Below are 24,263 nucleotides of genomic sequence, written 5' to 3'. Positions count from 1 at the left end.
CGTTTATACTACTGTTGATTGTGACTTCAAGCTATCTAGAATGGTTTTATGCTAAAAATATATCGAGCTTAGTGTATGAACTTGGCAGCGCTGGCAGCTGGGGTCTGTGCACAGAGGTGGGAGAGTGCTGTGGTGGGTCACGGCATCTTAATGTGTTTGTTGATCAAACTGTTGATGTGGCAGATGGAGTGTCTTCACGTAATGATTTTATTTATATTTTTCTCACCTGGGGCGCGAGTGGCGGCAGCGGCACGCTGCTGAGGCGGTCGTTGGCGCGCCGGCAGTCCCGCGCCAGCCAATGGCAGCGCGTCTTCTCCTCCCGCCCTGTGGTGAGGGCGGGGCGAAGTCTACCCCGTCCTGATTGGGAGGCCCACCCACAGGCGCTCGGTATGATTGGTCGGTTTGCAGGCTGGGGGCAGGACTTCTGTGTAGGAATGGAGGTGGTTGTGTGTGCGGAGCACGGTGAGGGGCGATGGGTCGTGGTGGGGGTGTTGTTATGGGAATGTTGGTGTATCTCATTCGTCCCGCTCTTCTCCGCCCTGCAGGCTCCCTCTGCCTTCTGAAGACCGGTGTCCGCGATGGCCCCAACCAGGGGAAGAGCTTCTACGTGTGCGGAGCGCAGGGTCCGGCGCCGTGCGGCTTCGTCCAACCGGCGGAGTGTGTGCAGGGCCCGAGGGCGGGAGGAGCCGCGGGGCTGAGGGAGTCCGAGGGCTTTGGGTGTTGACTTCAGGGAATGGAGCGCGGTGTCAGGAGCTCTAGGCTGTATTTTCTCCACCAGATCTTTGAGAAGTGTTTTGTCCCAAGTCGGTGTTCTGGCTGTCGCTGTACCTTTGACAGCTTGTGTTGCGTTTATTCTTCCTTTCTTTTCCTTTCTTCTTTTCAGTATTCCTGCTTCGTACTGTTTGATCCATGAGGGGTACATGGTGGAGCTGCAAATCCTGGTTCCACAGCAGCAAGGGGATGAGTACCAGTAAGTGCCTCTAAGTGGAAGCCGAGGTTGGCTGTATGGATGTGGACAGCTGGAACTGTGTGGGGATGGCTGATCTGCACTTCCCCTCTAAAGTGGCATCGGGCCTTGAGGCCTTTGCTTGGTCTTTTTCAAAACATTTATTATTTTTATTATTTTATTATATATGTTATAACATACATGCTATATATGCAGTTATATGTATCTGAGTGATCCATTAACATTTCTTTTTAAGAGAATTAAACGTTGCTTTGTTGGGTTCATCAAAGTTTCCTACTGACTGCATCAAATTCAGCAGTAAGACTCACATTGAGTTCTTGCAGCTGACTTTGTCTGCCAGTATTTAAAGCATCTCTCCTGAGTCTGTCATAGAATCGTAGAATGGGTTGAAAGGGACCTCACAAGTCATCTTGTTCCAACCCTTCTGCTCTGTAGAGTTGCCAACCACTGGATCAGACTGCCCAGGAACCAAGCCTGCTTGGCCTTTGATGCTTCCAGAAATGGGTCATCCACAACCTCTCTGGACAGCCTGTGCCTATGCCTCACTACCCTCTGCGTGAAGAGTTTCTTTGAAACATCTAAGCTAAACCATGTCTTTTTCAGTTTAAATCAATTCCCTCTCATCCTATCACTATCTACTTGTGTAAAAAGTCAGTCCCCCTCCTGCTTGTTAGCTCCTTTCAAGTATTGGAAAATTGCAGTGAAATCTCCCCAGAGCCTTTTCTGTGCTAAACAATTCCAGTTCCCTCAACCTCCCATCATAGGGGTGCTCCAGCCCTCTGACCATTCTCAGGGCCCTCCTCTGGACTCCCTCTTAACAATTTTACATCCTTCTTGTACTTCTGAGGGTACAGGCCTGGACACTACTCCAGATGGAGCCTCACAAGGGCGGAGTACAGGGGGACAATCTCCTCTATCATCTTGCTGGCCACCTCTCTTTTGATGCAGCCTGAGATAGCATTGGCCCTCCAGGCTGAAAGCTTACACTGCTGGCTCACTCCAGCTTTACATCCACTAGGACCCCCAAGTCATTCTCAGTAGGGCTGCTCTTAAGGAGTTCATCTCCCAGTCTGTAGTCATATCTAGGATTGCCCCAACCTGAGTGCAATGCAATGCTCTTCACCTTATCAGACCTCATTAGGTTCTCATTGGCCTGCTTTTCAAGCCTGTCCAGGTCTGTGGATGTTATCCCTTCTCTTGTATTGCCTACACCACTCAGCTTGCTATCATCAGCAAATTTGCTGAGCATGTGCTCAATCCCACAATCTAAGTTGTTGGTGTGGTATAATGGTAGAATAGCCATATTCTCATGCCTAGAAATCGCTATACTTTGAATGCATTGGGCATAAGATAGTATTTTTACTTCAGCAACTTGTAGCACACCTTTAGCTTTTATTTTAAGATTTAAAATGAGCCAGTGGCTCAGAAGAGATTTTAATGCAGCTTTTCAGTACTTGAAAAGAGCTTATAAGCAAGAGGGGGACTGACTTTTTACATAATAATAGTGATAGGATAATAGGAAATGTCTTTAAATTAAAAGGGGAGATTTTGATTACATATTAAAAAGAAATCTGTTATTCGTGGTGGTGAGGTCCTGGCATGGGCTGCCCAGAGAAGGTGTGGATGCCCCATTCTTGGTGGCATTCAAGACCAGGTTGGATGGGGCCCCGGGCAGCCTGATCTGGTGGGTGGCAAACTTGTCCATGGCAGAGGGTTGAAACTTGATGATCTTTAAGGTCCGTTACAACCCAAGCCATTCTGTGGTTCAAAACAAACTCCCATACCTTAAGTAAGTATATTCAGAGAATGATAATTTTGTAGCAAGCTTTGTTACCATCATTCATGATTTTTGCTAAGCAGAAATCTGGATGTAAAGCTCCCATCAAGTGATATTTTCTGTGCCATGCTATTTTTTAAAGAACAGCTAGAGCTCCTCTCAAGGCACTTTCACTTCAAATCTTGCTTTATTCTTTGGTAGGTTGTTTTACCGATGCGTTAATAGTAAATTGAACGGGAAGAAATGGTGTGGAAGTGTGCCGTGGCAGGTACGAGTGTTTCATTTATATTGCAGGATCAGCTTATTCCAGCATGACTTCATTCTGACTACTGTAATTGCCTCCAAGGTCTTATAGTAGAAGACTTTGTATTTTCTAGCTGAAAACCATATCAGTCCGTTGTTCTCCATTTGAAACTTCTTATTTCTAAATTGTATGAAGTAATCACTGATCTTCAGTCTTCCGAAAAACAAATGAACAAAAAATAACACAAAAATAACCCTTGGGTTTGCTTTCCAGCCTCCCTTTGTTCCTGAGAGTGGTGCTGTTAGGACTTGATCCCCAGACACCATGGGAATAGCTAAGGTTCATAGGTTCATAAGGTTGGAAAGGACCTATAAGATCTAGTCCAACCATCCTCCTATCACTATCCCTACCCAACTACTACTAAGGCAGCAGGAAAACAACAGTGTTGTTTTGTTTTCCTTGCAAAATATTTATCGTGTCCTTGTTAAAATTGTTGGATGGATGATGTTCATAGAGAATGAAGCCTTGCTTGAAGTAATTGGATTGTGACTACAGTTAGCAAGCTTTATTACTGGTATGTTAGCACTTACTTTACTTCTGTGTGTTGCAGGATTCAAAAGCTACCAAAGCATCAAAAAAGTTAGAATCTCAGCCCAACAAGGCACCTGTCTTCAATCCCAGTGGCCAAAGAAATCCATTCAAAGTGATAGACAAGAATTGTGAAGCATCATCTTGGAAACAAATTAAGCAAGGCAATGGAGAGGAAAGTAAAGCAAGAGGAGTTCAGGTAGAGAAGGATAATGTGGTGGAGTCACATAAAGAAAAGAAGTCCACATCTGATTCCTCCACAGAGAAGGAACATCAAGAAAGGCTTAAAAATGAAAAGAGACAATCCAAGGGAGGTTGGAGTTATCCAGAACTTAAGGAAAGCACGGTGTCTGAATCTAAACTTTGTCCTTCTGAGACTTGGAAAGGGAAAAGCACCCATCAGAATAAAGAGAGGCATGGAGGAAGTGGCAGGGAATCCAAGAAATCTGAATGTGTGGAGAAAGAGCCAGGTGGCAGATCTGAACTCTTCCCAGTCAGTCTTGAAAAGCAAAGTACAAGTAGCAAGCTTCCAGAGGAAGAGCAGTTCAGGGATAAAAGCTTAAAAAACTGTGGGGATAGAGAAACCAGAGAGAAAGAATACATTGGTGGAAAGAATAGAGAGATGAAACCAGTACCTAAGGAAAACATGACTTCTACAACAGTACCACCAGTAGTATCACAACAGGCTCTCCTGAAGCAAGGAGCAGGGGCAGCACTGTCCAAGACACAAGTCAGGCTACGTCTGGAGCAGCCTGCTGATGAAGTTTCTGACAGTGACAGTGATGAAGTAGTACTTGTTTATTCCTCATCAGATGAAGGTGAACCTGAGAAATCAGTTGAGAGTTTGCAACCAAGAGGGGTTCCTGAAGGAACATCAGGAAAATGTACCCAGGAGACATCTTTGCTAGGAGCTGCAGCACCACTTCACGTGGAAGGGCCCCAAGACCCTAAGGCTCTTCGTAACCATCTTGAAACCCAGCTGAGGCAGAAGAAGGTCACTCATTTTACCTCTTATTCTTTATTTTGTTTTGTTCTCTTTTCAGGGTGACTTCCTTCACTTGTGACAGCGATCAGAATATTATATCCCCACAGAGTAGGACTTCTGAAATATTTGAGCATATGGGAGAGTGAGTCGTAAGGGGGAATGAAAAAAGCATCCCAGGTTTTTTAAGCTCCTTACATGACAATGGCCCCCTCACATAACCATCTGTATTTGGGTTTGCTTAATTTTAACTTGCCTGAGTTTGTGTCTACCTCATACTTAGTTTGTGTAAGATGTAGCTATGCAGCCAGCTTAGCCTGTATAAATAATGTGTTGGTTTTTCACGGGCTTGCGTAGGAAGAGTGATCTAGCCACAAAAGCTAAGATTAAATAAACTTTGTATAGAGATGTGCAAGTAGCTTGGTTGCTTTGTGAGATGTTAAGATCATCTGAGCCACTTGATTAACTGATCATCCTGTTTCGTAGGAAGACAAGGGGGAGCCCTGCATCTTTCCATCTTTTCTAAAGTGTACTAATGGCTAATTTCCCTTCTGCTAAAATACCATTCGGTAACACTAAATGGCACCTAAATGCTTTTGGAGGTTGTAGAACTGCATTCAAATATGAATTACTGTGGTAGAGGATGAACATTTTTGAACCTCTGACTCCTTGATTGTACTCTTCATGGCAGAAAGCTTCATAAAACACATTTAAGTTCTGGATTATTTTTTTTTGCAGACTACCTTGGCTACAGTGAACATTCAGGTACTGCCAGACAAAGGGCAACGGTTAGTAAAGCAAGTACAGGACTTGGAAGCTGCGCTCAGTGCTCTTAACATTTCAACAACGGATGCTACAGAAAAAGGTAGGGCTATTTTTTTTCCCCCAGACCTTTGCAGAAAGTTTTGTTTCTCTGAGAATTTGGCAGTTAAGGTTTAACTTCAACTTACAGTGCGGAGCCAAGCTGCTTATGCATATGCATTAGGCTGGTTTTGGCTGCAGTGTCTGAACATTTAAGTTAACATGAGCAAGGTAAGCAACTCCTGGTATCTCACAGGCCATCAGACAACAAACAGTCACAGTGCCTTATGCAATATCTGATTTTAAGCAAGATTCCTTCTCTAGGAAGGAGGGAACAAGTCAGATTCCTTGAGCCATTTGGTTTTGAAAGATGCTTCTGACAGGAACTATGGAACGCTACAAACATCATGCACAGCTGACCTTGTGTTGGCACTAATCTGATCATAGTTGCAAAGCTCATTGTCTTTGTATAAACCATATGTGGAGGCCTGAGCTGAACTGCATTGGCTAAGAGCATGCATGTGAACAGCTGTGGTGGCTCAGCCAATGTGATAACCCACTACCCTGCTCTAAGATCCCTGTGGCCAGTTAATAACCTTTCACAAGCTATTGGGCTAAATGAAGACCTGCTTTGGGCTGTTAAGCAAGGCTATAAGGTCAACTGCACAACCCTTTCACCCTCCAATTCCTTTCTTCTTAAGGGGAGAACATTGCAAGCAGTGGCCGTTGTGAGGAACCTTTGCCTAACTCATTCAGCAGACCAGGTGGCACGAAGCTGATAACACCACTGCCTCTTGGGGATCATAAGGCAGGGACCTCTTCAGGCTCACACAGTCACCCCTCTGCTGCTGCCTTGGGTTCCAGTGAATATTTTGGCCGTGGTTTTGGAAGTAAGTATGGAAAGCCTGTTCATTAAAGAACACTGTCAAGGACTGGGCCTGACAGAATCCTGCAGACTGTGGATAATGTAACAGTTACTAAACCTTTTCTGTTAGCATGAGCTGCCTAATTTCCTCTGAGCATCTGTAGCTACTAAGATAAATGCCTAAGATGAAAGATCTCCAAGGGAGAGTTAGCCTTGTACAAACACTTTATGTATAATTCTTCATCTTTTCAGTGAACTCTGGTGTGCAGAATCTGTATGGAGGAAGAATGACAGAGGACCGAATCAGAGCCGTACACAGTGCAACAAGTGATGCTATTAATCACCTTCACAAATCTCTAGAATCCTGTCCTACAGAGCAGACAGTAGCTGAGGATCCCCCTGGTTTGAAAGTAAGTTGACGAGGATGGATTGTAGTAGGACAGTTAACTGGATGATTGGCTACAGGAAGCAGAAGAGCTTGAACTCTGTAAAATGGTTCCTTCCAATTCTGTTTCATCCTCTCAGGTTCCGTTGCTGCTGCACCAGAGGCAAGCACTTGCATGGCTGCTCTGGAGAGAGAGTCAAAGGCCATGTGGAGGAATTCTGGGTGAGCAGCAGAATGGGGAAGTACCTTTTTGAGAGGAAGATTTAGGACAGCCAAAATTTAGCACGTAACTTACTCTGAGGCCGATAACCTGATTTTGAGCTGATTTTGAAGATGTGTAGAGGGGCTATTAACCCGTTATTATACTGTATCCTGAAATAGATGTGTTTCTGTTTTCAGTATTGCCAGGGTGTTTTCAGTTCTGGTAGTTCAGTGTAGATCTGAGTTAAGGAGGCTCATTTCTGCAGGTCATCGTAACTTGCATGTCTCTCTTTCCAGCGGATGACATGGGCCTGGGGAAGACTCTGACAATGGTTGCTCTAATTCTAACCCAGAAGCAGACAAAGACAGAGAAGGGAAGCAAGAACTCAGAAATGTGGCTGTCCAAAAATGGTACAGAATTATTTCTATCTTACAATACATACCTTCTGATGTAATGCCATTTGAAATTCAGAAGGCATTTTGGTTATAAGTTGTATAGGTTAAAAACTATTAAACCAATAAACTCTATATTTACTTCCCTTCTGTAGGAGCATTCCATTAGAGGTAATGTTTAATGTACTCCCTTGCAAAACCTTTCTCTTGATCTGAGGCACTGAGCATGCAGGATTTTCCAACCCATTCCTTCATGTAGTCCAGGCATTTTAATTGTTTATTTTACCAAATCAGATAAAAACTGCATATGCTGTTTTGAAAAACTGTTGAATATTTGCATAATTTTCTTAGCATGAGGACTTTAATTACTCCTCACCCCTCCCCTCCATGACTGATCTTTTTTCCTTCCCTTCATAAAATTATTTTTTTATTCATGGAGATACAGGAGTTAAAGGGTTTTTTTTTTTTTGTTTTAAAGAAAAGTTGTTGTTTCTGTGTCAGCAACCTGTCACTGTCCCCATATTCATATAATTACTTGGACTGCATTTTTGTGTTTTGAAAGTTCGCTTGGCGAAACAAACAGCTGTGGGTTTTTTTGTGTGTTTTTGCTTGTTTGTTCATTTTTTTAACATGGCTCTAAATGGTGACATATTGGTTCTTCTAGAACAAGAAAGAAGTGTTTATTTGAAACCATTTTCTGATAAGGGATTAATTTCCTGACTTCTAATCTTGCTGTTTATTAAAAATGCCCAGATTTATAGCATAACTCTGAATGGATAGTGGTGCTTTAATGTCTTAAGTAGAATTCTTTTCATCCCCAAACTAACAGTCTCCAGGAATGCAATATGGAGATATCTGCTTCAAAAATTAATCACAGAAAAGTGGACCAATTTTCTTAACTGTCACAACTGTCCAAGATTTCATTTTTGTAGAGAAACGTGAAGATGCTAAAACCTGCCTGCGCTGTTTTCCTGCAGATTCTGCTGTTATCCCTTCATGCAGCACTTTGATAATTTGTCCTGCATCCTTGATCCATCACTGGAAGAAAGAGATTGACAGACATGTGAGCTTTGGAAAATTGAGGGTCTACTTGTACCATGGACCAAATCGAGATAAACATGCGGAGGTGTAAGTGCTGAACTGTGAACATGACCAAGAGAAGTTTAAATACAACTTAACAAGAGATTGTGCACATCAGAGTTGAAATTGTGGCAGTAAAATGTGTGAAGAACCTGAAGTATGGAAATGTTTAGGGTTCAGAGGGTCAGCTTCCTGTCTGTCCTCGTATCTTATATAGCAAAATGACCTGTACCGATATCAAGTGGTTGTGGTTCAGGCTATTGCTCCTGATAATAAAAAGAGCATTGTGTCTTCTGATGCACATCTCTTGACCTGCAGAGATTTAGTAGCAGTTTCTTCCAGACTTGTATTCTGTGGTTATATTTATCATCCTTATGTGTACATCTGAAAATTTTCTATAGCACTTCAGGCCATTCTGAGCAGTTTATCTACACACCACATACTATTTAATCTCTTGTGATGTGGCTTCTGTATGTGACTTTTACCGCCTTCTTGAGTTTGCTGTATCTATACTCAATGTCCACAAAATGAAGACCATCTGTCATTACTGCAGTGAAGTTCAGTTTTCTGAAAATTGCATTTAGCTCCTGTAGAACATCGTTGTTCTTAAACCTTGAGCATGTGCTTTGTCTGCTTTGCAAAATGTATCCTTCATTTGTTCTTGTTTCTGATGCTTACTGTTCCTTTATGCAGGCTCTCTGAATATGATGTTGTTGTCACAACCTACAGCCTTGTCTCTAAGGAGGTCCCCACAAGCAAAGAGGAGGGGGAATTCCCTGTTAAGGACTATGAAGAGGGGGTGAGAAGCCATGTTGTTTATAAAAGATTGATGTAATATTTGATGCAAGTCATTGTTTCAAGGAGCACCTTGTGCTACAAAGAGTAGTAGGCAAGATTTTTTTCCTAAGTGTACCATTGTGATTGTACAATGAAAACAAAGTCATGAGAAAAAGTGTAGTGAAGTGCAGAAAGATGACATGAAAAAATACAATAAACCTGTTCTGTCATAATACAGAATGTGCTACAGAACACACAGCTGAAATGTATTAAACCATCATTTTAAGAGTGCAGTGATGTCTCAGAGGAGGAGCACATGATTCAAGACAATGAAAGATGCTAGAATCTGCTGCTTGGTGTTTGCTGTTAGAAACACTAATGACCCTTTAGACTACCAGAAGCCTGTGTGCTTAGGCTCCCAGTCAGTTTGAACTGATGTGAAGGTAGTTTATGTTCTGTATTCTTGAAGAAACAGCAGTGCATTTGCTAGACTGTGAAAATAAAGTTGTGGTTGAATGCCAGGTGATCTTGGTTACATAGTGGAGAGGAAGTCCCTTGCTGGATACTTTTGCCTCCATACTTTGCATGCAGATCCATAAGTAGGTCTTAGAACAAACAAGCCTTTGAATTCCCTGAAGCCTTTATGTGGCATCTAGGGAGATCCTGTATTTATAAGCTTGTAAGTTTTATAATCTTTTATTTATATATGCCCTGGTGGAATTATGTGTTCCTTTGACCCAGCCTTGCAAAATGCTACTGATATTGATGCCTTTTGGGAAGGAAGAGGAGATAAAATGCTAAAAGGAAAAGAAAACAAAAAAGACTAGAAATAGCCATCCTGAGTGTGCAAACACATACTTCGGATTAGAGAATTTTATGGAAGCATTGGAGAGGTGATTTTTTGGAAATAATCTCCTGTATGGATGTGAGAGCTCAGATTACTGCTATCAGAAACAAAACGCTTCTTGCTGGAAATATATTTCCTTGTGGCTCTTCAGAGATTCTTCAGAGATTCAAGATTATTGCTCTGGGTTAAAAATAGTTTGTTTTTTTCCTTTCAGAGTGGGTCATCTCCCTGTTCCCCTCTGCTCAGAGTAGCCTGGGCTCGAGTTATATTGGATGAAGCTCACACTATTAAAAATCCAAAGGTTCAAACCTCCATAGCTGTGTGCAGGCTGAGAGCCAATGCCAGATGGGCTGTCACTGGGACACCAATACAGAACAACTTATTGGACATGTACTCTCTTCTGAGGTGAGGTGACTGTGTGTGAGGCACACGGACATGGATCCAGTTCCAGTGATTCTTCACTGATAAAGTGCTGAAGTTGTTTCTAAGTTGGAGTGATCCCTGAGATATAAAAGAGATATAGTGAGTCAAGTATTACCACAGACACTGAATTTCAAAGGAATGTGGCAGAGGCAGTGAATGAACTGGACCATGTGCTACTGCTGTGTGTAACTATTGTGCTTTTATAGAAGACAAAGGGAAAATTACTTAAGATCTCGTATGTTTCCAAGGGGAGTATCCACAAAAACAATTTTAATTATCAGAATTTTTGTGCAGTAATACTTGTTCCTAATAAGTCTGCCTGGGAGGATCTTTGAAGAGAGTTATGCTATTAAGGAAAGAATGGAAAACTGGCTTCTCTAAACAAATGATTAACAGGTTAAACTCTCTGCACCCTTATTGCTAATGGGAAACAATAATAAATGGTATTGGAGAAGCAGAACACTTGCATTTAAAATTAATTTTGGAGAGCTGAAATTAATTTTCAATTTAGAGGTACAATGTTTGGAATCAACAAGTGAGGATGCTTTTTGGCAAGTGGATGTGCTTGATGTGCTTTGTTTGAGTCATAGTGGTCTAAGATGATGTTATGGGTGTGGAATCAGAAAGTCACTTTTGCTATGCTTGTGATGGTCAGGCCTTTGATCAAACGAGTTATAAATGTCATCGAACTGGGAGTGTTTTATTGCTCCTTGCTGAATTAGAATTTGTCTGCTTTGAATAACAAGGACTTTCGTTTTGGTTGCTCAGGAGTAACCGAATTGCTTCTCTTCCCTTGGTATGAAGTTCTTTTACCTTCTATTTTAGGTTCCTACGTTGCTCTCCTTTTGATGAATACAAGGTGTGGAAATACCAGGTAGATAACAACACTAAGAAGGGAGGAGATAGGCTAAGCCTCTTGACCAGGAGCCTCTTATTACGGAGAACGAAGGACCAGCTGGATTCAACTGGAAAGCCCTTGGTAAGATCTAGGCAGTCATCACTTTCCTTGCAGCAGCCAGTAACTCTTAACGTGCATGTGTGTGCTAATGAATGGATTTTCCTGTCTACTGCACTCTCTTGAGCAAAAGGAATAAATCCCTGTGGAAACATATGAAAGAATGAAACCTTTTAGTTATAAATCAAGTGCAGAAAGGGAGTGTGTCAAGCAATTGCAAGTAGACATCCATTTAGTGGAGAGCTAGCCTAGGTCTCTGAGTCAAATCTCTGAGTTAAAAGCTGCAGGGCGTAAAATGGGTTTGGTACTGGGCTATTCTTTAAGGATAATCTGTTACTCTGAATTATAGGTTATCAGTGTATCTGCAAAACTTCAGAAGATGTAATTTCAGTTGCTGTCTGATTCTGAATGGGAACTGAGAAGCTGCTTTTGCAGTGCAATAAATTAATTCCTCAACAGTAGCTATACAGCAGCCTATTAGTTTTTTGTGCCTTTTGTTACAACTTGGAATTAAGATTTTCATCCTGAGTGTTAACTAGGCTACTCAGTATTCTGTGCATATCTGTGTTGTGTCATAATTAATTAATATTTATGACTTTGAAGATGGCTGTTTTTTTTTTCATTAGAGACTTTGGATACCATATTAAATATTGGGACACCAGTGTTTGAGATGCTGTATAAGATTTTTTGCATTATATACATCTGATGCTGTATATTGTCAGGTATCTCTGCCTCAACGTAGCATGCAGTTGCATCAGTTAAAACTTTCAGCAGAGGAGCAGTCTGTATACAGTGTGCTGTTTGCAAGATCAAGGTATGAATGTGGAAAGAAATAAAGTATGTCATGGTTTTGTTTCTTACTGATCTGAAAAATTAGAATGGTTAATCCATTTTAGGTAAGAAAATCTTTTGGACAAACTCAGGTTATTCTTTTTCTCTTTCTGACTATTTGTCGAGCATAGAATTGGAGAACAGTTTTTGTTGAAAAAGAAAATCTGGTTCTAGTCCCCCTGCTGTGGAGGAACACTTGGAACTGTGACAGTAATTCTTAAATGATGATGTCCCAGCACCTGCGTAGGGGATGATTTGTCTTCTGTACCTTGTGATATTTATGAAATTATGCTGGCCTCTTTAGGTGGCTGTAACCAGCAGCACCTTCTCACAGGGTCCTTCACCAGTGCTACTATAAAGAGTCTTCCTTCCTTGCAACTATATATTTAATAATATCCTTTTGTATTTTTATGAAGAACATTGTCCATTGGGCCATGGCTCCTGTTATACTCAGGGTATTCTGATAATCAGACTTACCTTCCTTATGTTTTCCAAAATTGATCTTTCTTTTCAATCTTGTTAAACAAAACTCTCTGTGGCTTGAGGAATTGACATTAATGGAGTATGAGAAACTAAATAATGAATTCCTTAATGCATCGGCAGCTTGCCTGTTAAGCTTGAGGTACTCTTGCCCTTTTTCTTGCTGTAAATTCCAGACTTTTTTTTCCAGGTCAACACTACAGTCCTACCTAAAGAGGCAAGAGCAGAAAAATGAAGGCAGAGAGCACGCTGGGAGTAACCCATTTGAGAAAGGTTTGAGCATGCCCTCTGTAGCAAAAATGCTAAATCACAGTCTGAGCTCATGATTGAGCACCTGGTGGGAAGGCAGGGCCAACCCGAGGGAGCTCAGGTGCATGCAGTGCACCTGAGTGACTGGAAGAAGTAGAGCCAGGATCCACCACTTCCCAGACCTCATATGAGGGTTGGCAGTGGAGGCAAGGGTATCTTGCTGGAGATCCTTGTGTACCTGGGGCCTTCCAAGGGTAAGCAGCTTTTTTCTTTTGTTTCTGAATCTGTGGCTGCTGTACTTGGGCTTATCCTCACTTGCTGCAGTCCAGGACTCTGCTACCCCACTGTTGTTGCTCTTTTTTCCATCATGTTATGGCATTATATTCTCCCAAGAAAATGTTTGCAGAAATGACTCTTAAGTGTACAGTTAATGAGGAAGAACAAACGTGGCCCCATGGGGTGTCAAGATTTAGAAATTCTTTGAAAAATGCTCAGCTGCTTCCAGGCTGTAATGAAAAATTAGTTCTGAGGTTTGCAGCCCTTACGAAGCCTCCTCCTACTTAGCTTTCAGAGAAGTCCTTTTTAGGTATTGAGGAATCTGAATCTGCCAGTCTGTCCATTTGCTGTGGGTGGCAAAGGAAGGTATGAATCAAGGAGTGCCAAAACAATTATCAAAGTCTGTTAGCACTAATGGATAGTGACTGAAAACTGGCTTTGTCAGTATCCAAAAGTCTGTTTCCACTTCTCTGGCTCTGGGAAGTTTTCTGAACTTCCCTGGCTCCCTTTCTGAAACAAAGGTGTAGTTGCTCAGAGAAGAGATGTCAGTATAAGAAAAATAGTACTTTGATTTGTGTTGTCTGTTGGGTTTTTTTGTTTGTTTTTAGTTTTGTTTTTAGGGTTGAGCTTGTGTGTTAAATCAAGTGTTTGTGTGCTGGTTCACAGTGCTTGCTGGAGGTGGCTGGGCAGTGCTTGGAAGTGCCTCCAAGATCTTTTTTTGTTCTCTGTTCCTTCCTTGGTAGTTGCACAAGAGTTTGGGTGCGGTCAAAAGGACTTCCTAGCAAGTTCCCAAAGCACTTTCCAAGTCTCCAGCACCGTCCATGTATTGTCTATGCTATTGAGGCTACGTCAGTGCTGCTGCCATCTCTCCTTACTGAAAGTGGTAATTGCATTGTGTTGTTAAAAGTGGTGGCATGGAGGGGGTTATTCAAGCGTTTGTGTAAGTTAATGATCTTCTTAACACTCTTGAATCACTTACCTAGAGGTTTATGGATGGACGCTATTCAGTAAGGTGAGCACACACCTTACTGAGCTCCCGGGGAAGCTGTGGCTTTGGAAACGGATTTATATGGATCAAATAATAAGTGTACTTTTAATAACAAAGAAAAGGACAAGTCTTGATCTTGGGCAAGTCTTAATCTTAGCCAAGTCTTGAAAAATGTGCAAATCCACAAGTACAGTGGCTTGTGTGTGACTGAGTTCTGTAAGTGCCTTGATTGAAGTTGCCTTGATTTAAGGAGGCTGATCTTTCAGTAGTTTGTTGCTGTGTAGTATAAAGCAGCTGTAGAGTAAGTCCAGATACTAAGAGAACAAGCAGAGATTTATCCCCTAACGTCTTGAGTCCTGCCAATGTTGAATCCTGTGGGGTTATTCTGAGGCCAGATGGCAGATGACGACTGGGCTCCTGTACTTGCCCTACAAAGTCCTGCTTGGGCTGGAATGTGGGGATAAATAAACTGTTGGTCTGACCTAGTAATGTTTCTTAATGGTGTTGTCTTTATATTGTCTAACGTAGCTTCTTTCCAACTCACTGACCTCAGCAGACATTGTGAAGGCTGTAAATCAGTACTGAATTTGATCTCAGGCTTGGCTGACATCTGTTATTGCATTTTTCCTTGCAGGCTCTGGACCAAGTTAATTTGACCAGTGAAGGCCTTTCTCTCTCCATTGAGGAACAACTTAGTGCTTTGACTCTTTCTGAGCTCCAGACTCCTGATTCCAAGTCAACAGTCTACCTCAATGGCACAGCTTTTAAAACAGATCTCTTCGAAATCACTAAGGAGAGCACCAAGGTACTCTGATCTTTTAGCCTCCCTTTATAAGCTTGGTTTCAGAACCTTTCCTTTTAAATTCTTAGTGAATTATTACACGTTGCTAATTGCAGATCGAGGTGGGCTGACAATTTAGGTGTAATCAGAAGTTTGATAGATACTTAATAATAAAGCTGTGATAAAACATCAGCACAAATCTTGAGCACTGGGTCCACAGCAGTCTAGAAAAATGCTACATGCGAGCGTGGTGTTTGTGAAGAGCAAGAGGAGGGGTTGCAGTAACTTCTGACAGGAATATTGGACTTTGTAAAACATGTTTGTATGACACCATTTCTTTCTTAAACTGTTAAAGTATCTTGAAAGTCTTGAGTATTTTAAAAGATAGTTTAAAGAGTTAATTTGATCACTTGAAGAATAGCTAAGCATGACCTGGGGACAATTTTTTTTCTTGCAGGTATCTCACCTCTTAGCCGAACTGAAAACTATACAGAGTCACTCAGAGTCTCAGAAAAGGTTAGTAAATGTGCACTTTTAAGTCACAGTGATTGAGTTCAGCATGTAGTTTGACAGTGTTCATAGTTTAATACAACTGAGTACAGTTTCCAGTGAAATGGTGAAACTACTACAGTATATGAAAGCTAGTTGAGAAAAATCTAAAAGTAAGAGAGCAAGTTAAGAAGTAGATGAGTGTAAATGTAATGGGGGAGTGTGTGAGGAATATTGAGCTTTGAGGCCCAAGCAGACTCTTTTCCTCCTAAAACTGGATTGAGAAGAATTTGGTCATGCTGAGAAGTGTTTGTCCTCAGCTCTGATCCTACTGCTCCCAGGGGAGGGGTGGGGGGAGGGGGGAAGAGGCAGGGGAATAAAACAGTCATTGGGACACTCTGATCTGAAGACTTAGGTGTTGCTAATAGGCCTGCAGCTCTGTGCATGTGAGTTCTTTGGCTTCTTATTTCTTCATGGTGTGCTACGCTGTTGCAGGGGTTTGTGCTTGTTTTTGGTAAACAGTGTTGAATGCACTTACAGATATGTGGCTGGGATGTAGTGTACAGGGGATGGGGGCCACAAACTCTCTTCAAAAGAATATTCCTACCATAAGAATGAGAGCACCAATGTTACTTTTGTCCTCTAACAAAAAAAACTTACTGAAACAATTACTGCCTTCCGAAGTGTTTAATCCAAAGAATGTGAGGAGTGAGAGATCCTGAGAAATCCAAATTTGGTGTTGATTAATTTTCTGGTGAAATTCAAGAATAGTGGTGGAAGTAGTTACTTTGACTTGTATTTGTTGGTTATTATCCCTATGCAGCAGGTTGTGCCACTGCGCTTAATAGTGAATCTATTTCTGAATTGAGAGGAGACTTCTGTGCCTGGATTGTGATTGGGAATAGTGCCTGTATCACTGTCTCCTCTTGAGTGAGACACTGTAATAACCAAGCTCTCAGTCTACACACAGGATTTATTGCTAACTTCCTGTTCTCTGTCTCCAGTGTTGTTGTGTCTCAGTGGACGAGCATGCTAAAAGTTGTGGCTGTGCACCTCCAGAGACTGGGACTGAAATATTCAATATTGGATGGCTCTGTTAATCCTAAACAGAGAATGGATGTGGTAGAAGAGTTCAATAACAATCCCAAAGGGCCTCAGGTATGAAACCACAGTAGGGAAGCAGTTACTAGTATTGTTAAGAGCAGTTACAATGCTTCACAACTTCATAATTTCATTTACTGGCACTGCTTTCATTTGGGCATTTAGACGTCAAGATCAACAGCAAAAGGGGTAGCTGTAAAAACAGAGGTACAATTTATAATGACAAGGAGCAGTTGTGGAAAGTTCCTTTGGATGTTAACCATTCTGAACTGAACATCTGACTTAGAAATTAGTACAGAGGCTATCCAAATCTTCAATGTTCTCAAAAGATGTCATGTTATGTGTAAGATATGGGGCCAGTTAGCTCCACTCAGAAGAGGTTGATCATTTCCAGCTCCTGTCACTGCATTGGAAGATATCTCTCTTATTTTTTTATCTCCTGCTTGCTAGGGAATCTGTAATATTTTCTTACTGTTCTTGCTAGCACAGCAGATAACCTTGTTTCAGGCAACTATAATCTTTTTTTGAGAAGAGAGGGTAACAGTTGAATCCGTAAATGAAGCCAGATTAACAAGAACATATCTCACCCCAGAATAAGAATAGGGAGATTGGAATTGGGGTGGGATGACCTCACTGTAACTTCTTTTGCTTTCAAGAACTTTTTATTATTATTATTATTATTATTATTATTATTTATGTTGGTGAACTACAGTGTTAGGGCTTTTCATGAAAATTGTTTCTAGTTTGTTTTTGTCAAGGGAAGACAACTTCCCAAATACATAAAGAAGTCTGAATCCAAATTCATTATTCACAGTGGCACGCTTTGATCTAAGTACTGACATTATTGTCATTTAGGCAGGACAGGCTGCCTCTTCTGAGGATTGATCTGTGAGTGAGGGGGGGAGGGGTTAGTGATGCATTGGCATGTTTTCTGGATTTCTTAAACTAGTTGCTATCTGGAAAGTATCTTTCTCCTTCTGGATTTGAACTTCAACCAAAGAAGACTTACAAGCTATATGAATAGCTAAGTTCTTATGCAAGATCAGTATTTTTAACATACTATGACATTTAGCAATAATTACATATAACAAATTGCTGTGTTCTTAACTTATTCAGTTCTTTTCTTGCTGTACAAGAATCTTCTCTAAACTGATAATCTGCTGTATTCCCTTTCCTCCCAGCTACTCATCTTTTTCTACACATTAGATTATTTATATCAGTGTGCAATGAGTGGCAGGCCATTTCAGTCCTGTTGCTTGTGTTTAATTCTTAATTCATAGCTGGTGCTGTTTGGTGCTATTGTTGACAACAGGCTGTCATCAGAAAGGCTTGTTATTTAAGTGGGGCATGGAGAGAAGATGAACTTTGCAGTCCTTTCTCTAGTATGTAAACATTTGTCAGTATTATAGATACGTAGTATTAAGCTGGTTTCCCTTAGAGCCATAACTTCAGCATCCAGGCTTCTGTGTCTCATTAAGTAATATCTGTCAGGCTTCCAGACACATAAATGTATTCACATAAATATGATATACGGATTACTTGGTGTGTTCTTTATTTCAAATTAATGTGGTATATATGAAACATTAATTTTCTTTTATCTCTGTAAATTAATTCTCTTTTGGCCTTTGAAGGTAATGTTGGTTTCTTTGTTGGCTGGAGGTGTTGGCCTGAACTTGACTGGAGGAAACCACCTCTTTCTTCTTGACATGCACTGGTAAAGAAAAATAAAGTAAAATTTCCATCTATGGAAGTATATAGGTCATGCTGCTTTCTTCCACACCATGTGTGGTGACTTCTGATACAGCTGAGTAGGAAGGAAGTGTTCATGTGAGTGTAAGGGTTAATGATGAGTTGTACAAAAGTCTTGTGAAGTACAGTCCTGCTGGGCAAAAACCCCTGGCTTAAATTTCAAGAAGTAATAAAGAAAGTAATGCCTATACGGAATTTGTATTGAAATAAACAAGATTGTCTTGAGAGTAGTCAGTAAGTTTATCTAGTGCACTTTGGGTTTTACAAAACTATGAAAATAGTGCCTGTGAGTTCCTGATGTTTATGCTGTCTCTCATCATTGAGAATCACATTGTATTTATTTATTTTACTGCCATGTTGTCAGTGAGTAGATAATCTAGCTATTGGGTAGTATTGAGATCTTTGTACAATAAGGAAGTGATTCCCTCTGTGTGCCAGCCATTTCTTATGTAATGTTGTTGAGCAAAGGCCTCTCTCAATGGAGATTGCCTTCCTGCTTCACCCAGCTGAGCAGCTACTGAGCTTTCTGTCAGCATTAACTATTGGTCAGAAGTGAGGGGCTGTATGGAACAGTGGTCTAATTCGAACAGCTGATTTTGTGTGGAGTTGTAGCAGGTTACTGCCCAGCACAAAGGAAATAGGGTTGGGTGCATAGTGGTCATCAAGCTAGTAAAGCTGAGGTAACCTGGCAGGGGGCTGTTTTTTAACAAAGGAAGAAAACAGGAGGCTGTGGAGGTAGACAAAAGGAGACCAGTATAAAGACATTGGTATTTCTGTAATTCCTGAACGAAGCCTAGGGGCTTATGTGAGCTGTTTCTTTTCTTGCAGGAATCCTGCACTTGAGGAACAGGCCTGCGACCGCATCTACCGAGTGGGGCAGCAGAAGGATGTTGTGATACACAGGTCAGGACCTCTCTTAGCAGTAAATGAAGCTGTAACTCATGTTCTGTCTTGTTTCACAAACTAAAGCTGGACAAGAGCTTGTTACCTTACATGAGTAGGCACAAAGTCAGACAGTGGGACTGTGAGTTGACCCCTGAGAGGAAGTGCAAGTTTCTTCTGGCTATTAAATGTCAAACTTTTTGGTCTTAGTGGTTGTGGTCCTAAACATTAAAAACCAACCAAAAAAAACCACTGGGGGTAGGAATACTCTCACATGTCTGGCTTAGGAGTAGACACATCTCTTCCCTACCTTCCCTGAGCAGATCTGTCTTGGAGAATGTAGTCCTATAATGTAAGACTTATAGGATGGCTTGGAAACTCATGGCAAGAAGCACTTATAGCTTACTGATTTTTTTACATTGGTATTTCAGTGGTAGCTACCATAGTCCCTGAGCCTGGATCTATCTAATGTAAGTAACATATAGAACACTTATTAGAAATGGCAAGGTTGGCCTATAGAAAAAAACGTCTGTAATGTTAAGGTAGGGAAAGGATGGCTTGGTTACTGTAAATGCACAGCAATTCAAAGCACCAGAAGTCTGAGACCCTAATTTGTGTATACTGTTTTTAATGTAACAGGTGCCATCTGTTATCAAGCCACCATTATGAGAATTTACCATAAAATTACTGTTGTATAACATGACTAAAGTTGAGGCTTAAGTTACATCAGACTCTTCTTAGGAATGTTAAAGCATCTGTGTCAGAACTGCTATTTTCTGTGGAAAGGAATATTTTGTCGGTCACGTACTAGACAGTTAACGCTCAAAGGTTTAGTGAGGAAGTTGTCAGCATTCTATCAGCTGTATTTTTTTTCCTAGCAGTTGATGTGATGTGGATTTGGATTTTCAGGTTTGTCTGTGAAGGGACAGTGGAAGAAAAGATTGTACAACTCCAGACCAGGAAGAAAGGTCTCGCCCAACAGGTGCTGTCAGGCAAAGGGGAAACCTCAAAGCTCACTCTGGCTGACCTCAAAACTCTCTTTGGCATCTAATTGTCCTTTGCAATAGAAGTGGAAAGTGATGTTATACCTACAGGTAACTGAGCAGACTTCAGCAAAGGACTGCTGTTCTAAGGTGGTTGCTTATTTTAAACAACTACATTTTTGTAACTGTTCTAGCAAAAAGAAAGGTTACCAACATTAGCAATGTTATACAAAAATGAGATTGTGTATCTGAAAGTTAATAAAAATGTTTTAAAATAGCTTAATTTATAACAATTTTAAGAAAATATTAAAAGCAAATATTTGCTTATTTCTTGGATTCCTGTGTATGTTTTTTATTTTTATTTTTCTAACTTTTCAAGACAGGAGGAACACAGCCCTAAAGGAAACAAGAACAAGAGAGATGAGTGTAAGGGGGGCAAGATCAGAAAGAAAGCTGGGTTGGCTTGAAGAAATCAGGAAAAAAAGTCTTTTTGAGCATAATGGTAAGGGAAGATGATAGCAACTTTGGAATGGGCCAGTAGCAAACTGAAGGAATGATGTAGAGGAATACTTTCTTCATTTTTGCTTCTCAGGAGGACTTTTTATATTTAAGTGAAGATGCAGTTTCTCTACTGTGCTCAGAATGTTTATTCAAGTCGAGTAGATTTCTTTTATGTTCCTATGAAACAGAAAGGATCCCGAGTTTCTGATTATTTAATTCTTCTAAGTATTAAATAGTGTAAGGTTTCTCAGTGCAAACCTTTCAACGTGGATTTACCTGGTGGTTTGTTTTTTTTTTCAGATGAGTTTCAAACTCAGAAGCAGTATGTGCTGCTGAGTAATGTTTCTAGGCGAATATTCTTCACTGATAGCAAGAATTCTCTGCTTTCCTGTCCCCTTTCTTTGTCTGTGACCACTACATATTCTGCTTTCCAGTTGATTATGCAGTTGTGCGGAGCTTAGCGTAGCTTCCAGCAGAAACCTTTGCCTACGTGCCCCGAGTGCAGGAGGAGCCGGTGTGAATAGGCGCGGCGCGTTGGGCTGTGCTAGGGCAGAGCAGGGCCGGCTGGAGGTTGCCGACAGCGCGTCAGGATGGCCGAGCGGTCTAAGGCGCTGCGTTCAGGTCGCAGTCTCCCCTGGAGGCGTGGGTTCGAATCCCACTCCTGACAACTAATTTTTTTTTTTTTTGTTCTGCTTCTATCTTTTTCTTTTCTTTTAGTCCGTGGGCGCTCGGTTGTGGAGCCGCGAGACCACGCCGTTACGGAGGACGGGCGGAAGGCATCGCAAGGCGGGGAGCCAAGGGTGAGGAGTTGCGGAGAGAAGCGGCCATTTCGCACCGCAGTGGGAGGGGCGGGGCAGGGCGGGGAGGAGGCTCCGCCGAGGATGCGCGTTATGTACGCACGGTTGATGTGTCGCGGGAGTAGTGCTGCCCGAGAGCACTGCACCAATAGTTACAGGGATGATGGGGGGCAGGAGGGGTCCGATGGCAGCGCGGGATCTGTGGTGTCGCGATAGCGACATCTAAGATGGCCGGTTAGCTCAGTTGGTTAGAGCGTGGTGCTAATAACGCCAAGGTCGCGGGTTCGATCCCCGTACGGGCCAGCTTGCTTTTGAAACCCTATCGGCAAGTTATTTTCTCAAATGTGTGCAGGACGTGAAGTTGTAATTTGAGTAACAGTGAAAACGAGTGGGCACTCGTGTTGTAATCTCCGCTGCGCTCACTCAGCTTTTCGAAGACAAAAATTAGAGGCCTTGCAGGCACCGCTGGGATTCGAACCCAGGATCTCCTGTTTACTAGACAGGCGCTTTAACCAACTAAGCCACGGCGCCGCGGTAGCCGCGCGCAAGTGGGCCGCGCCCCGCCCAAATGGGCCGTGGTGATGGGGCTGGGGCTGGGGTGTGGGGGCTAAGTAAAGAAGGGGAAGACTCCAGCTGAGAAGTGTTCCCCGCGCGCAAGTGGGCCGCGCCCCGCCCAAATGGGCCGTGGTGATGGGGCTGGGGCTGGGGTGTGGGGGCTAAGTAAAGAAGGGGAAGACTCCAGCTGAGAAGTGTTCCCCGCTGCGGGCTGCCTCTGTGGGTGTGGGGAGCGTTAGCTCCCGCTTTCGGTGTTTAATTGCAGCTTTCCTACGGAAGTTGGAAAAAAAAAAAAAAAAAGGAAATGTAAGTGGTGTGGGAGGGAGGCGGTGCAAGAAAACAAAAGGCGCTCGTAGTCGGCAGGATTCGAACCTGCGCGGGGAAACCCCAATGGATTTCTAGTCCATCGCCTTAACCACTCGGCCACGACTACTGCATAGTGCTACTTTTTGTCTTCCCATCTTTCAGCGCGGCTCGGCGCCGTGCTGTCGTTCTCCTTTAGAGCCCTGGCCCCTTCCCTGCCGCCGCAGAAGCCCCAGCACGGCCTCGAGCCCGGCAGCCCACCCGAACGCGCGGCCCCAGCGGGAAGGATGCGGACGATTGGCACACGATGCCGGCAGCTGGAGGTGCAGAAGGTTACACGCGGTTGGCCGGTTAGCTCAGTTGGTTAGAGCGTGGTGCTAATAACGCCAAGGTCGCGGGTTCGATCCCCGTACGGGCCACTCCCCTATTTTTTTTTTTTTTCCCCTCCAGTTCTCACGTTTATCTGTCAGAAAGTGGCGCTGCCTGGGCACCAAAGTACTTAAAATAAATAAATAAATAAAAAACACTAAAACTCTTGCCGTGACTCGGATTCGAACCGAGGTTGCTGCGGCCACAACGCAGAGTACTGACCACTATACGATCACGGCCGCCCTGCGCCCAACGCCACAGACGCGCACGGTTAAGGTATTCGGCGCCACCCGCCTCCAGCGGGACGCCATGAGCGCCCGAGGGGCAAAACATCAACGCCTCCCCGTCGGGGAATCGAACCCCGGTCTCCCGCGTGACAGGCGGGGATACTCACCACTATACTAACGAGGAGCTGAGCGGTCAGTTGTTGCGCTTTCATCTGGCCGTGAGCCGCCTGAGGTGATGGTGGCGTGCGCTGTGCTCCTGAGTACAGCGTTCAGCGACCTCTGCAGGAAAGGTTTGTGGGCTTCTTATTGCACGTGCCTCATCCTGATGTCAACCCAGACCGAACCCATTCCATGTTACACAGATTATGGTAGGTGATACTGGTGGGAGAGGAGAAGATACGGGAGGAGCCCATCTTAGCACTCATGCCGCTACGGGATGAAAGGTGTTTAATCCCAACCTGTGTTCTGTCAGTGTTCGCCATGCTGTGGTTTTACACGCGGTCCCAGTGGCTTGCAGGTTGCTTTCACAGTATTTTTTTTTTGCAAGCTGACAGGGCGGCCTAGCGTTTGCCCGTTCCTCGTTAGTATAGTGGTGAGTATCCCCGCCTGTCACGCGGGAGACCGGGGTTCGATTCCCCGACGGGGAGGTGTTGGTGAACGTTTTGGCACTGCGCTACGCCCTACGAGGGATCGTGACGGGATGGAGCGTGCTGCACGTCAGGCTGGGGGGGGGCTTCAAACTTTCAGAAGACTTGCTTTTTTCCACTGTTCGAAGGCTCGCTGATCTGTTGATAGGACAGGAGCGCCAATGATGCATACATGTAAAGGCCGGTTAGCTCAGTTGGTTAGAGCGTGGTGCTAATAACGCCAAGGTCGCGGGTTCGATCCCCGTACGGGCCAGCTTGATTTTGGTGCTAAGAAGCTTTTGTTGGATTTCATCGACTGTTGAGGTTTGCCTTCTGTCTGCGTGAGGTGCTTCTTTGCAGAAAGGGTGTAAAGGGAGAGAAGGAGCATCACAGAAGCTGAAGATGTGAGAGTGGCCGTCAGCCCCGCAGGGCCAGGATAGCCGGCTGGGGCGGCTGAGGGTTAAAGCAGCACGGAATCTGTAGTGTTATTTTACAGCTCGGATGCATTGACGTCATAGGATTTGTCGGTGGGACTCCTAGAGGTAGTTACTCCTCGTTAGTATAGTGGTGAGTATCCCCGCCTGTCACGCGGGAGACCGGGGTTCGATTCCCCGACGGGGAGTGAAGAATGTGTTTTTTTTTTTGCTGCGTTCCATGTCCCTCAGTGCTTCAACTGCACAGTTGTGAACAAAGTGCAGGACCTGGCCTTGGGTCTGGGTAAAACTCATAAAACTGGCCTCAGCACTTCTGCCAGGCCTATCCAGTTCCCTGCGGAGCCTTCCTCCCCTCAG

The 24,263-nt window shown here is 43.2% G+C and overlaps 1 protein-coding gene and 10 non-coding genes across 11 annotated transcripts; 7 read left to right on the top strand and 4 right to left on the bottom strand.

The window, feature by feature from the left end:
• The first annotated feature begins 434 nt into the window (after positions 1-434).
• LOC136052130 (transcription termination factor 2-like) lies at positions 435-20,238 on the top strand. Its single transcript, XM_065742009.1, is given in 23 exon segments — positions 435-471; positions 474-657; positions 884-970; positions 2,946-3,012; positions 3,599-4,570; positions 5,297-5,423; positions 6,061-6,249; positions 6,477-6,634; positions 6,750-6,831; positions 7,108-7,221; positions 8,181-8,331; positions 8,977-9,082; positions 10,122-10,312; positions 11,156-11,309; positions 12,008-12,099; positions 12,787-12,869; positions 13,865-14,004; positions 14,744-14,914; positions 15,348-15,406; positions 16,384-16,537; positions 18,112-18,194; positions 19,058-19,132; positions 20,021-20,238. Coding segments are annotated over 23 exon segments (3,618 nt in total). The 3' UTR covers positions 20,163-20,238.
• Positions 20,239-21,179: 941 nt separating this feature from the next.
• Positions 21,180-21,262, top strand: TRNAL-CAG (transfer RNA leucine (anticodon CAG)). The gene has a single exon. It is a non-coding gene; the product is annotated as a tRNA-Leu (tRNA).
• Positions 21,263-21,621: 359 nt separating this feature from the next.
• On the top strand, positions 21,622-21,695 carry TRNAI-AAU (transfer RNA isoleucine (anticodon AAU)). The gene has a single exon. It is a non-coding gene; the product is annotated as a tRNA-Ile (tRNA).
• Positions 21,696-21,849: 154 nt separating this feature from the next.
• TRNAT-AGU (transfer RNA threonine (anticodon AGU)) lies at positions 21,850-21,923 on the bottom strand. Its single transcript has one exon. It is a non-coding gene; the product is annotated as a tRNA-Thr (tRNA).
• A 375-nt stretch (positions 21,924-22,298) lies between these two features.
• On the bottom strand, positions 22,299-22,380 carry TRNAS-AGA (transfer RNA serine (anticodon AGA)). The gene has a single exon. It is a non-coding gene; the product is annotated as a tRNA-Ser (tRNA).
• A 215-nt stretch (positions 22,381-22,595) lies between these two features.
• TRNAI-AAU (transfer RNA isoleucine (anticodon AAU)) lies at positions 22,596-22,669 on the top strand. The gene has a single exon. It is a non-coding gene; the product is annotated as a tRNA-Ile (tRNA).
• Positions 22,670-22,786: 117 nt separating this feature from the next.
• On the bottom strand, positions 22,787-22,858 carry TRNAH-GUG (transfer RNA histidin (anticodon GUG)). Its single transcript has one exon. It is a non-coding gene; the product is annotated as a tRNA-His (tRNA).
• Positions 22,859-22,958: 100 nt separating this feature from the next.
• TRNAD-GUC (transfer RNA aspartic acid (anticodon GUC)) lies at positions 22,959-23,030 on the bottom strand. The gene has a single exon. It is a non-coding gene; the product is annotated as a tRNA-Asp (tRNA).
• A 391-nt stretch (positions 23,031-23,421) lies between these two features.
• TRNAD-GUC (transfer RNA aspartic acid (anticodon GUC)) lies at positions 23,422-23,493 on the top strand. Its single transcript has one exon. It is a non-coding gene; the product is annotated as a tRNA-Asp (tRNA).
• Positions 23,494-23,672: 179 nt separating this feature from the next.
• Positions 23,673-23,746, top strand: TRNAI-AAU (transfer RNA isoleucine (anticodon AAU)). The gene has a single exon. It is a non-coding gene; the product is annotated as a tRNA-Ile (tRNA).
• A 276-nt stretch (positions 23,747-24,022) lies between these two features.
• Positions 24,023-24,094, top strand: TRNAD-GUC (transfer RNA aspartic acid (anticodon GUC)). The gene has a single exon. It is a non-coding gene; the product is annotated as a tRNA-Asp (tRNA).
• Positions 24,095-24,263: the final 169 nt, after the last annotated feature.

The sequence above is a fragment of the Cyrtonyx montezumae genome, unplaced genomic scaffold, assembly GCF_038088225.1.
Source record: "Cyrtonyx montezumae isolate F1298 unplaced genomic scaffold, pur_monq_1.0 scaffold_3, whole genome shotgun sequence".
Classification (NCBI taxonomy): Eukaryota; Metazoa; Chordata; class Aves; order Galliformes; family Odontophoridae; genus Cyrtonyx; species Cyrtonyx montezumae.
Note: the sequence above shows the minus strand (reverse complement) of the source record. Positions and strands in the feature narration are given on the sequence as shown.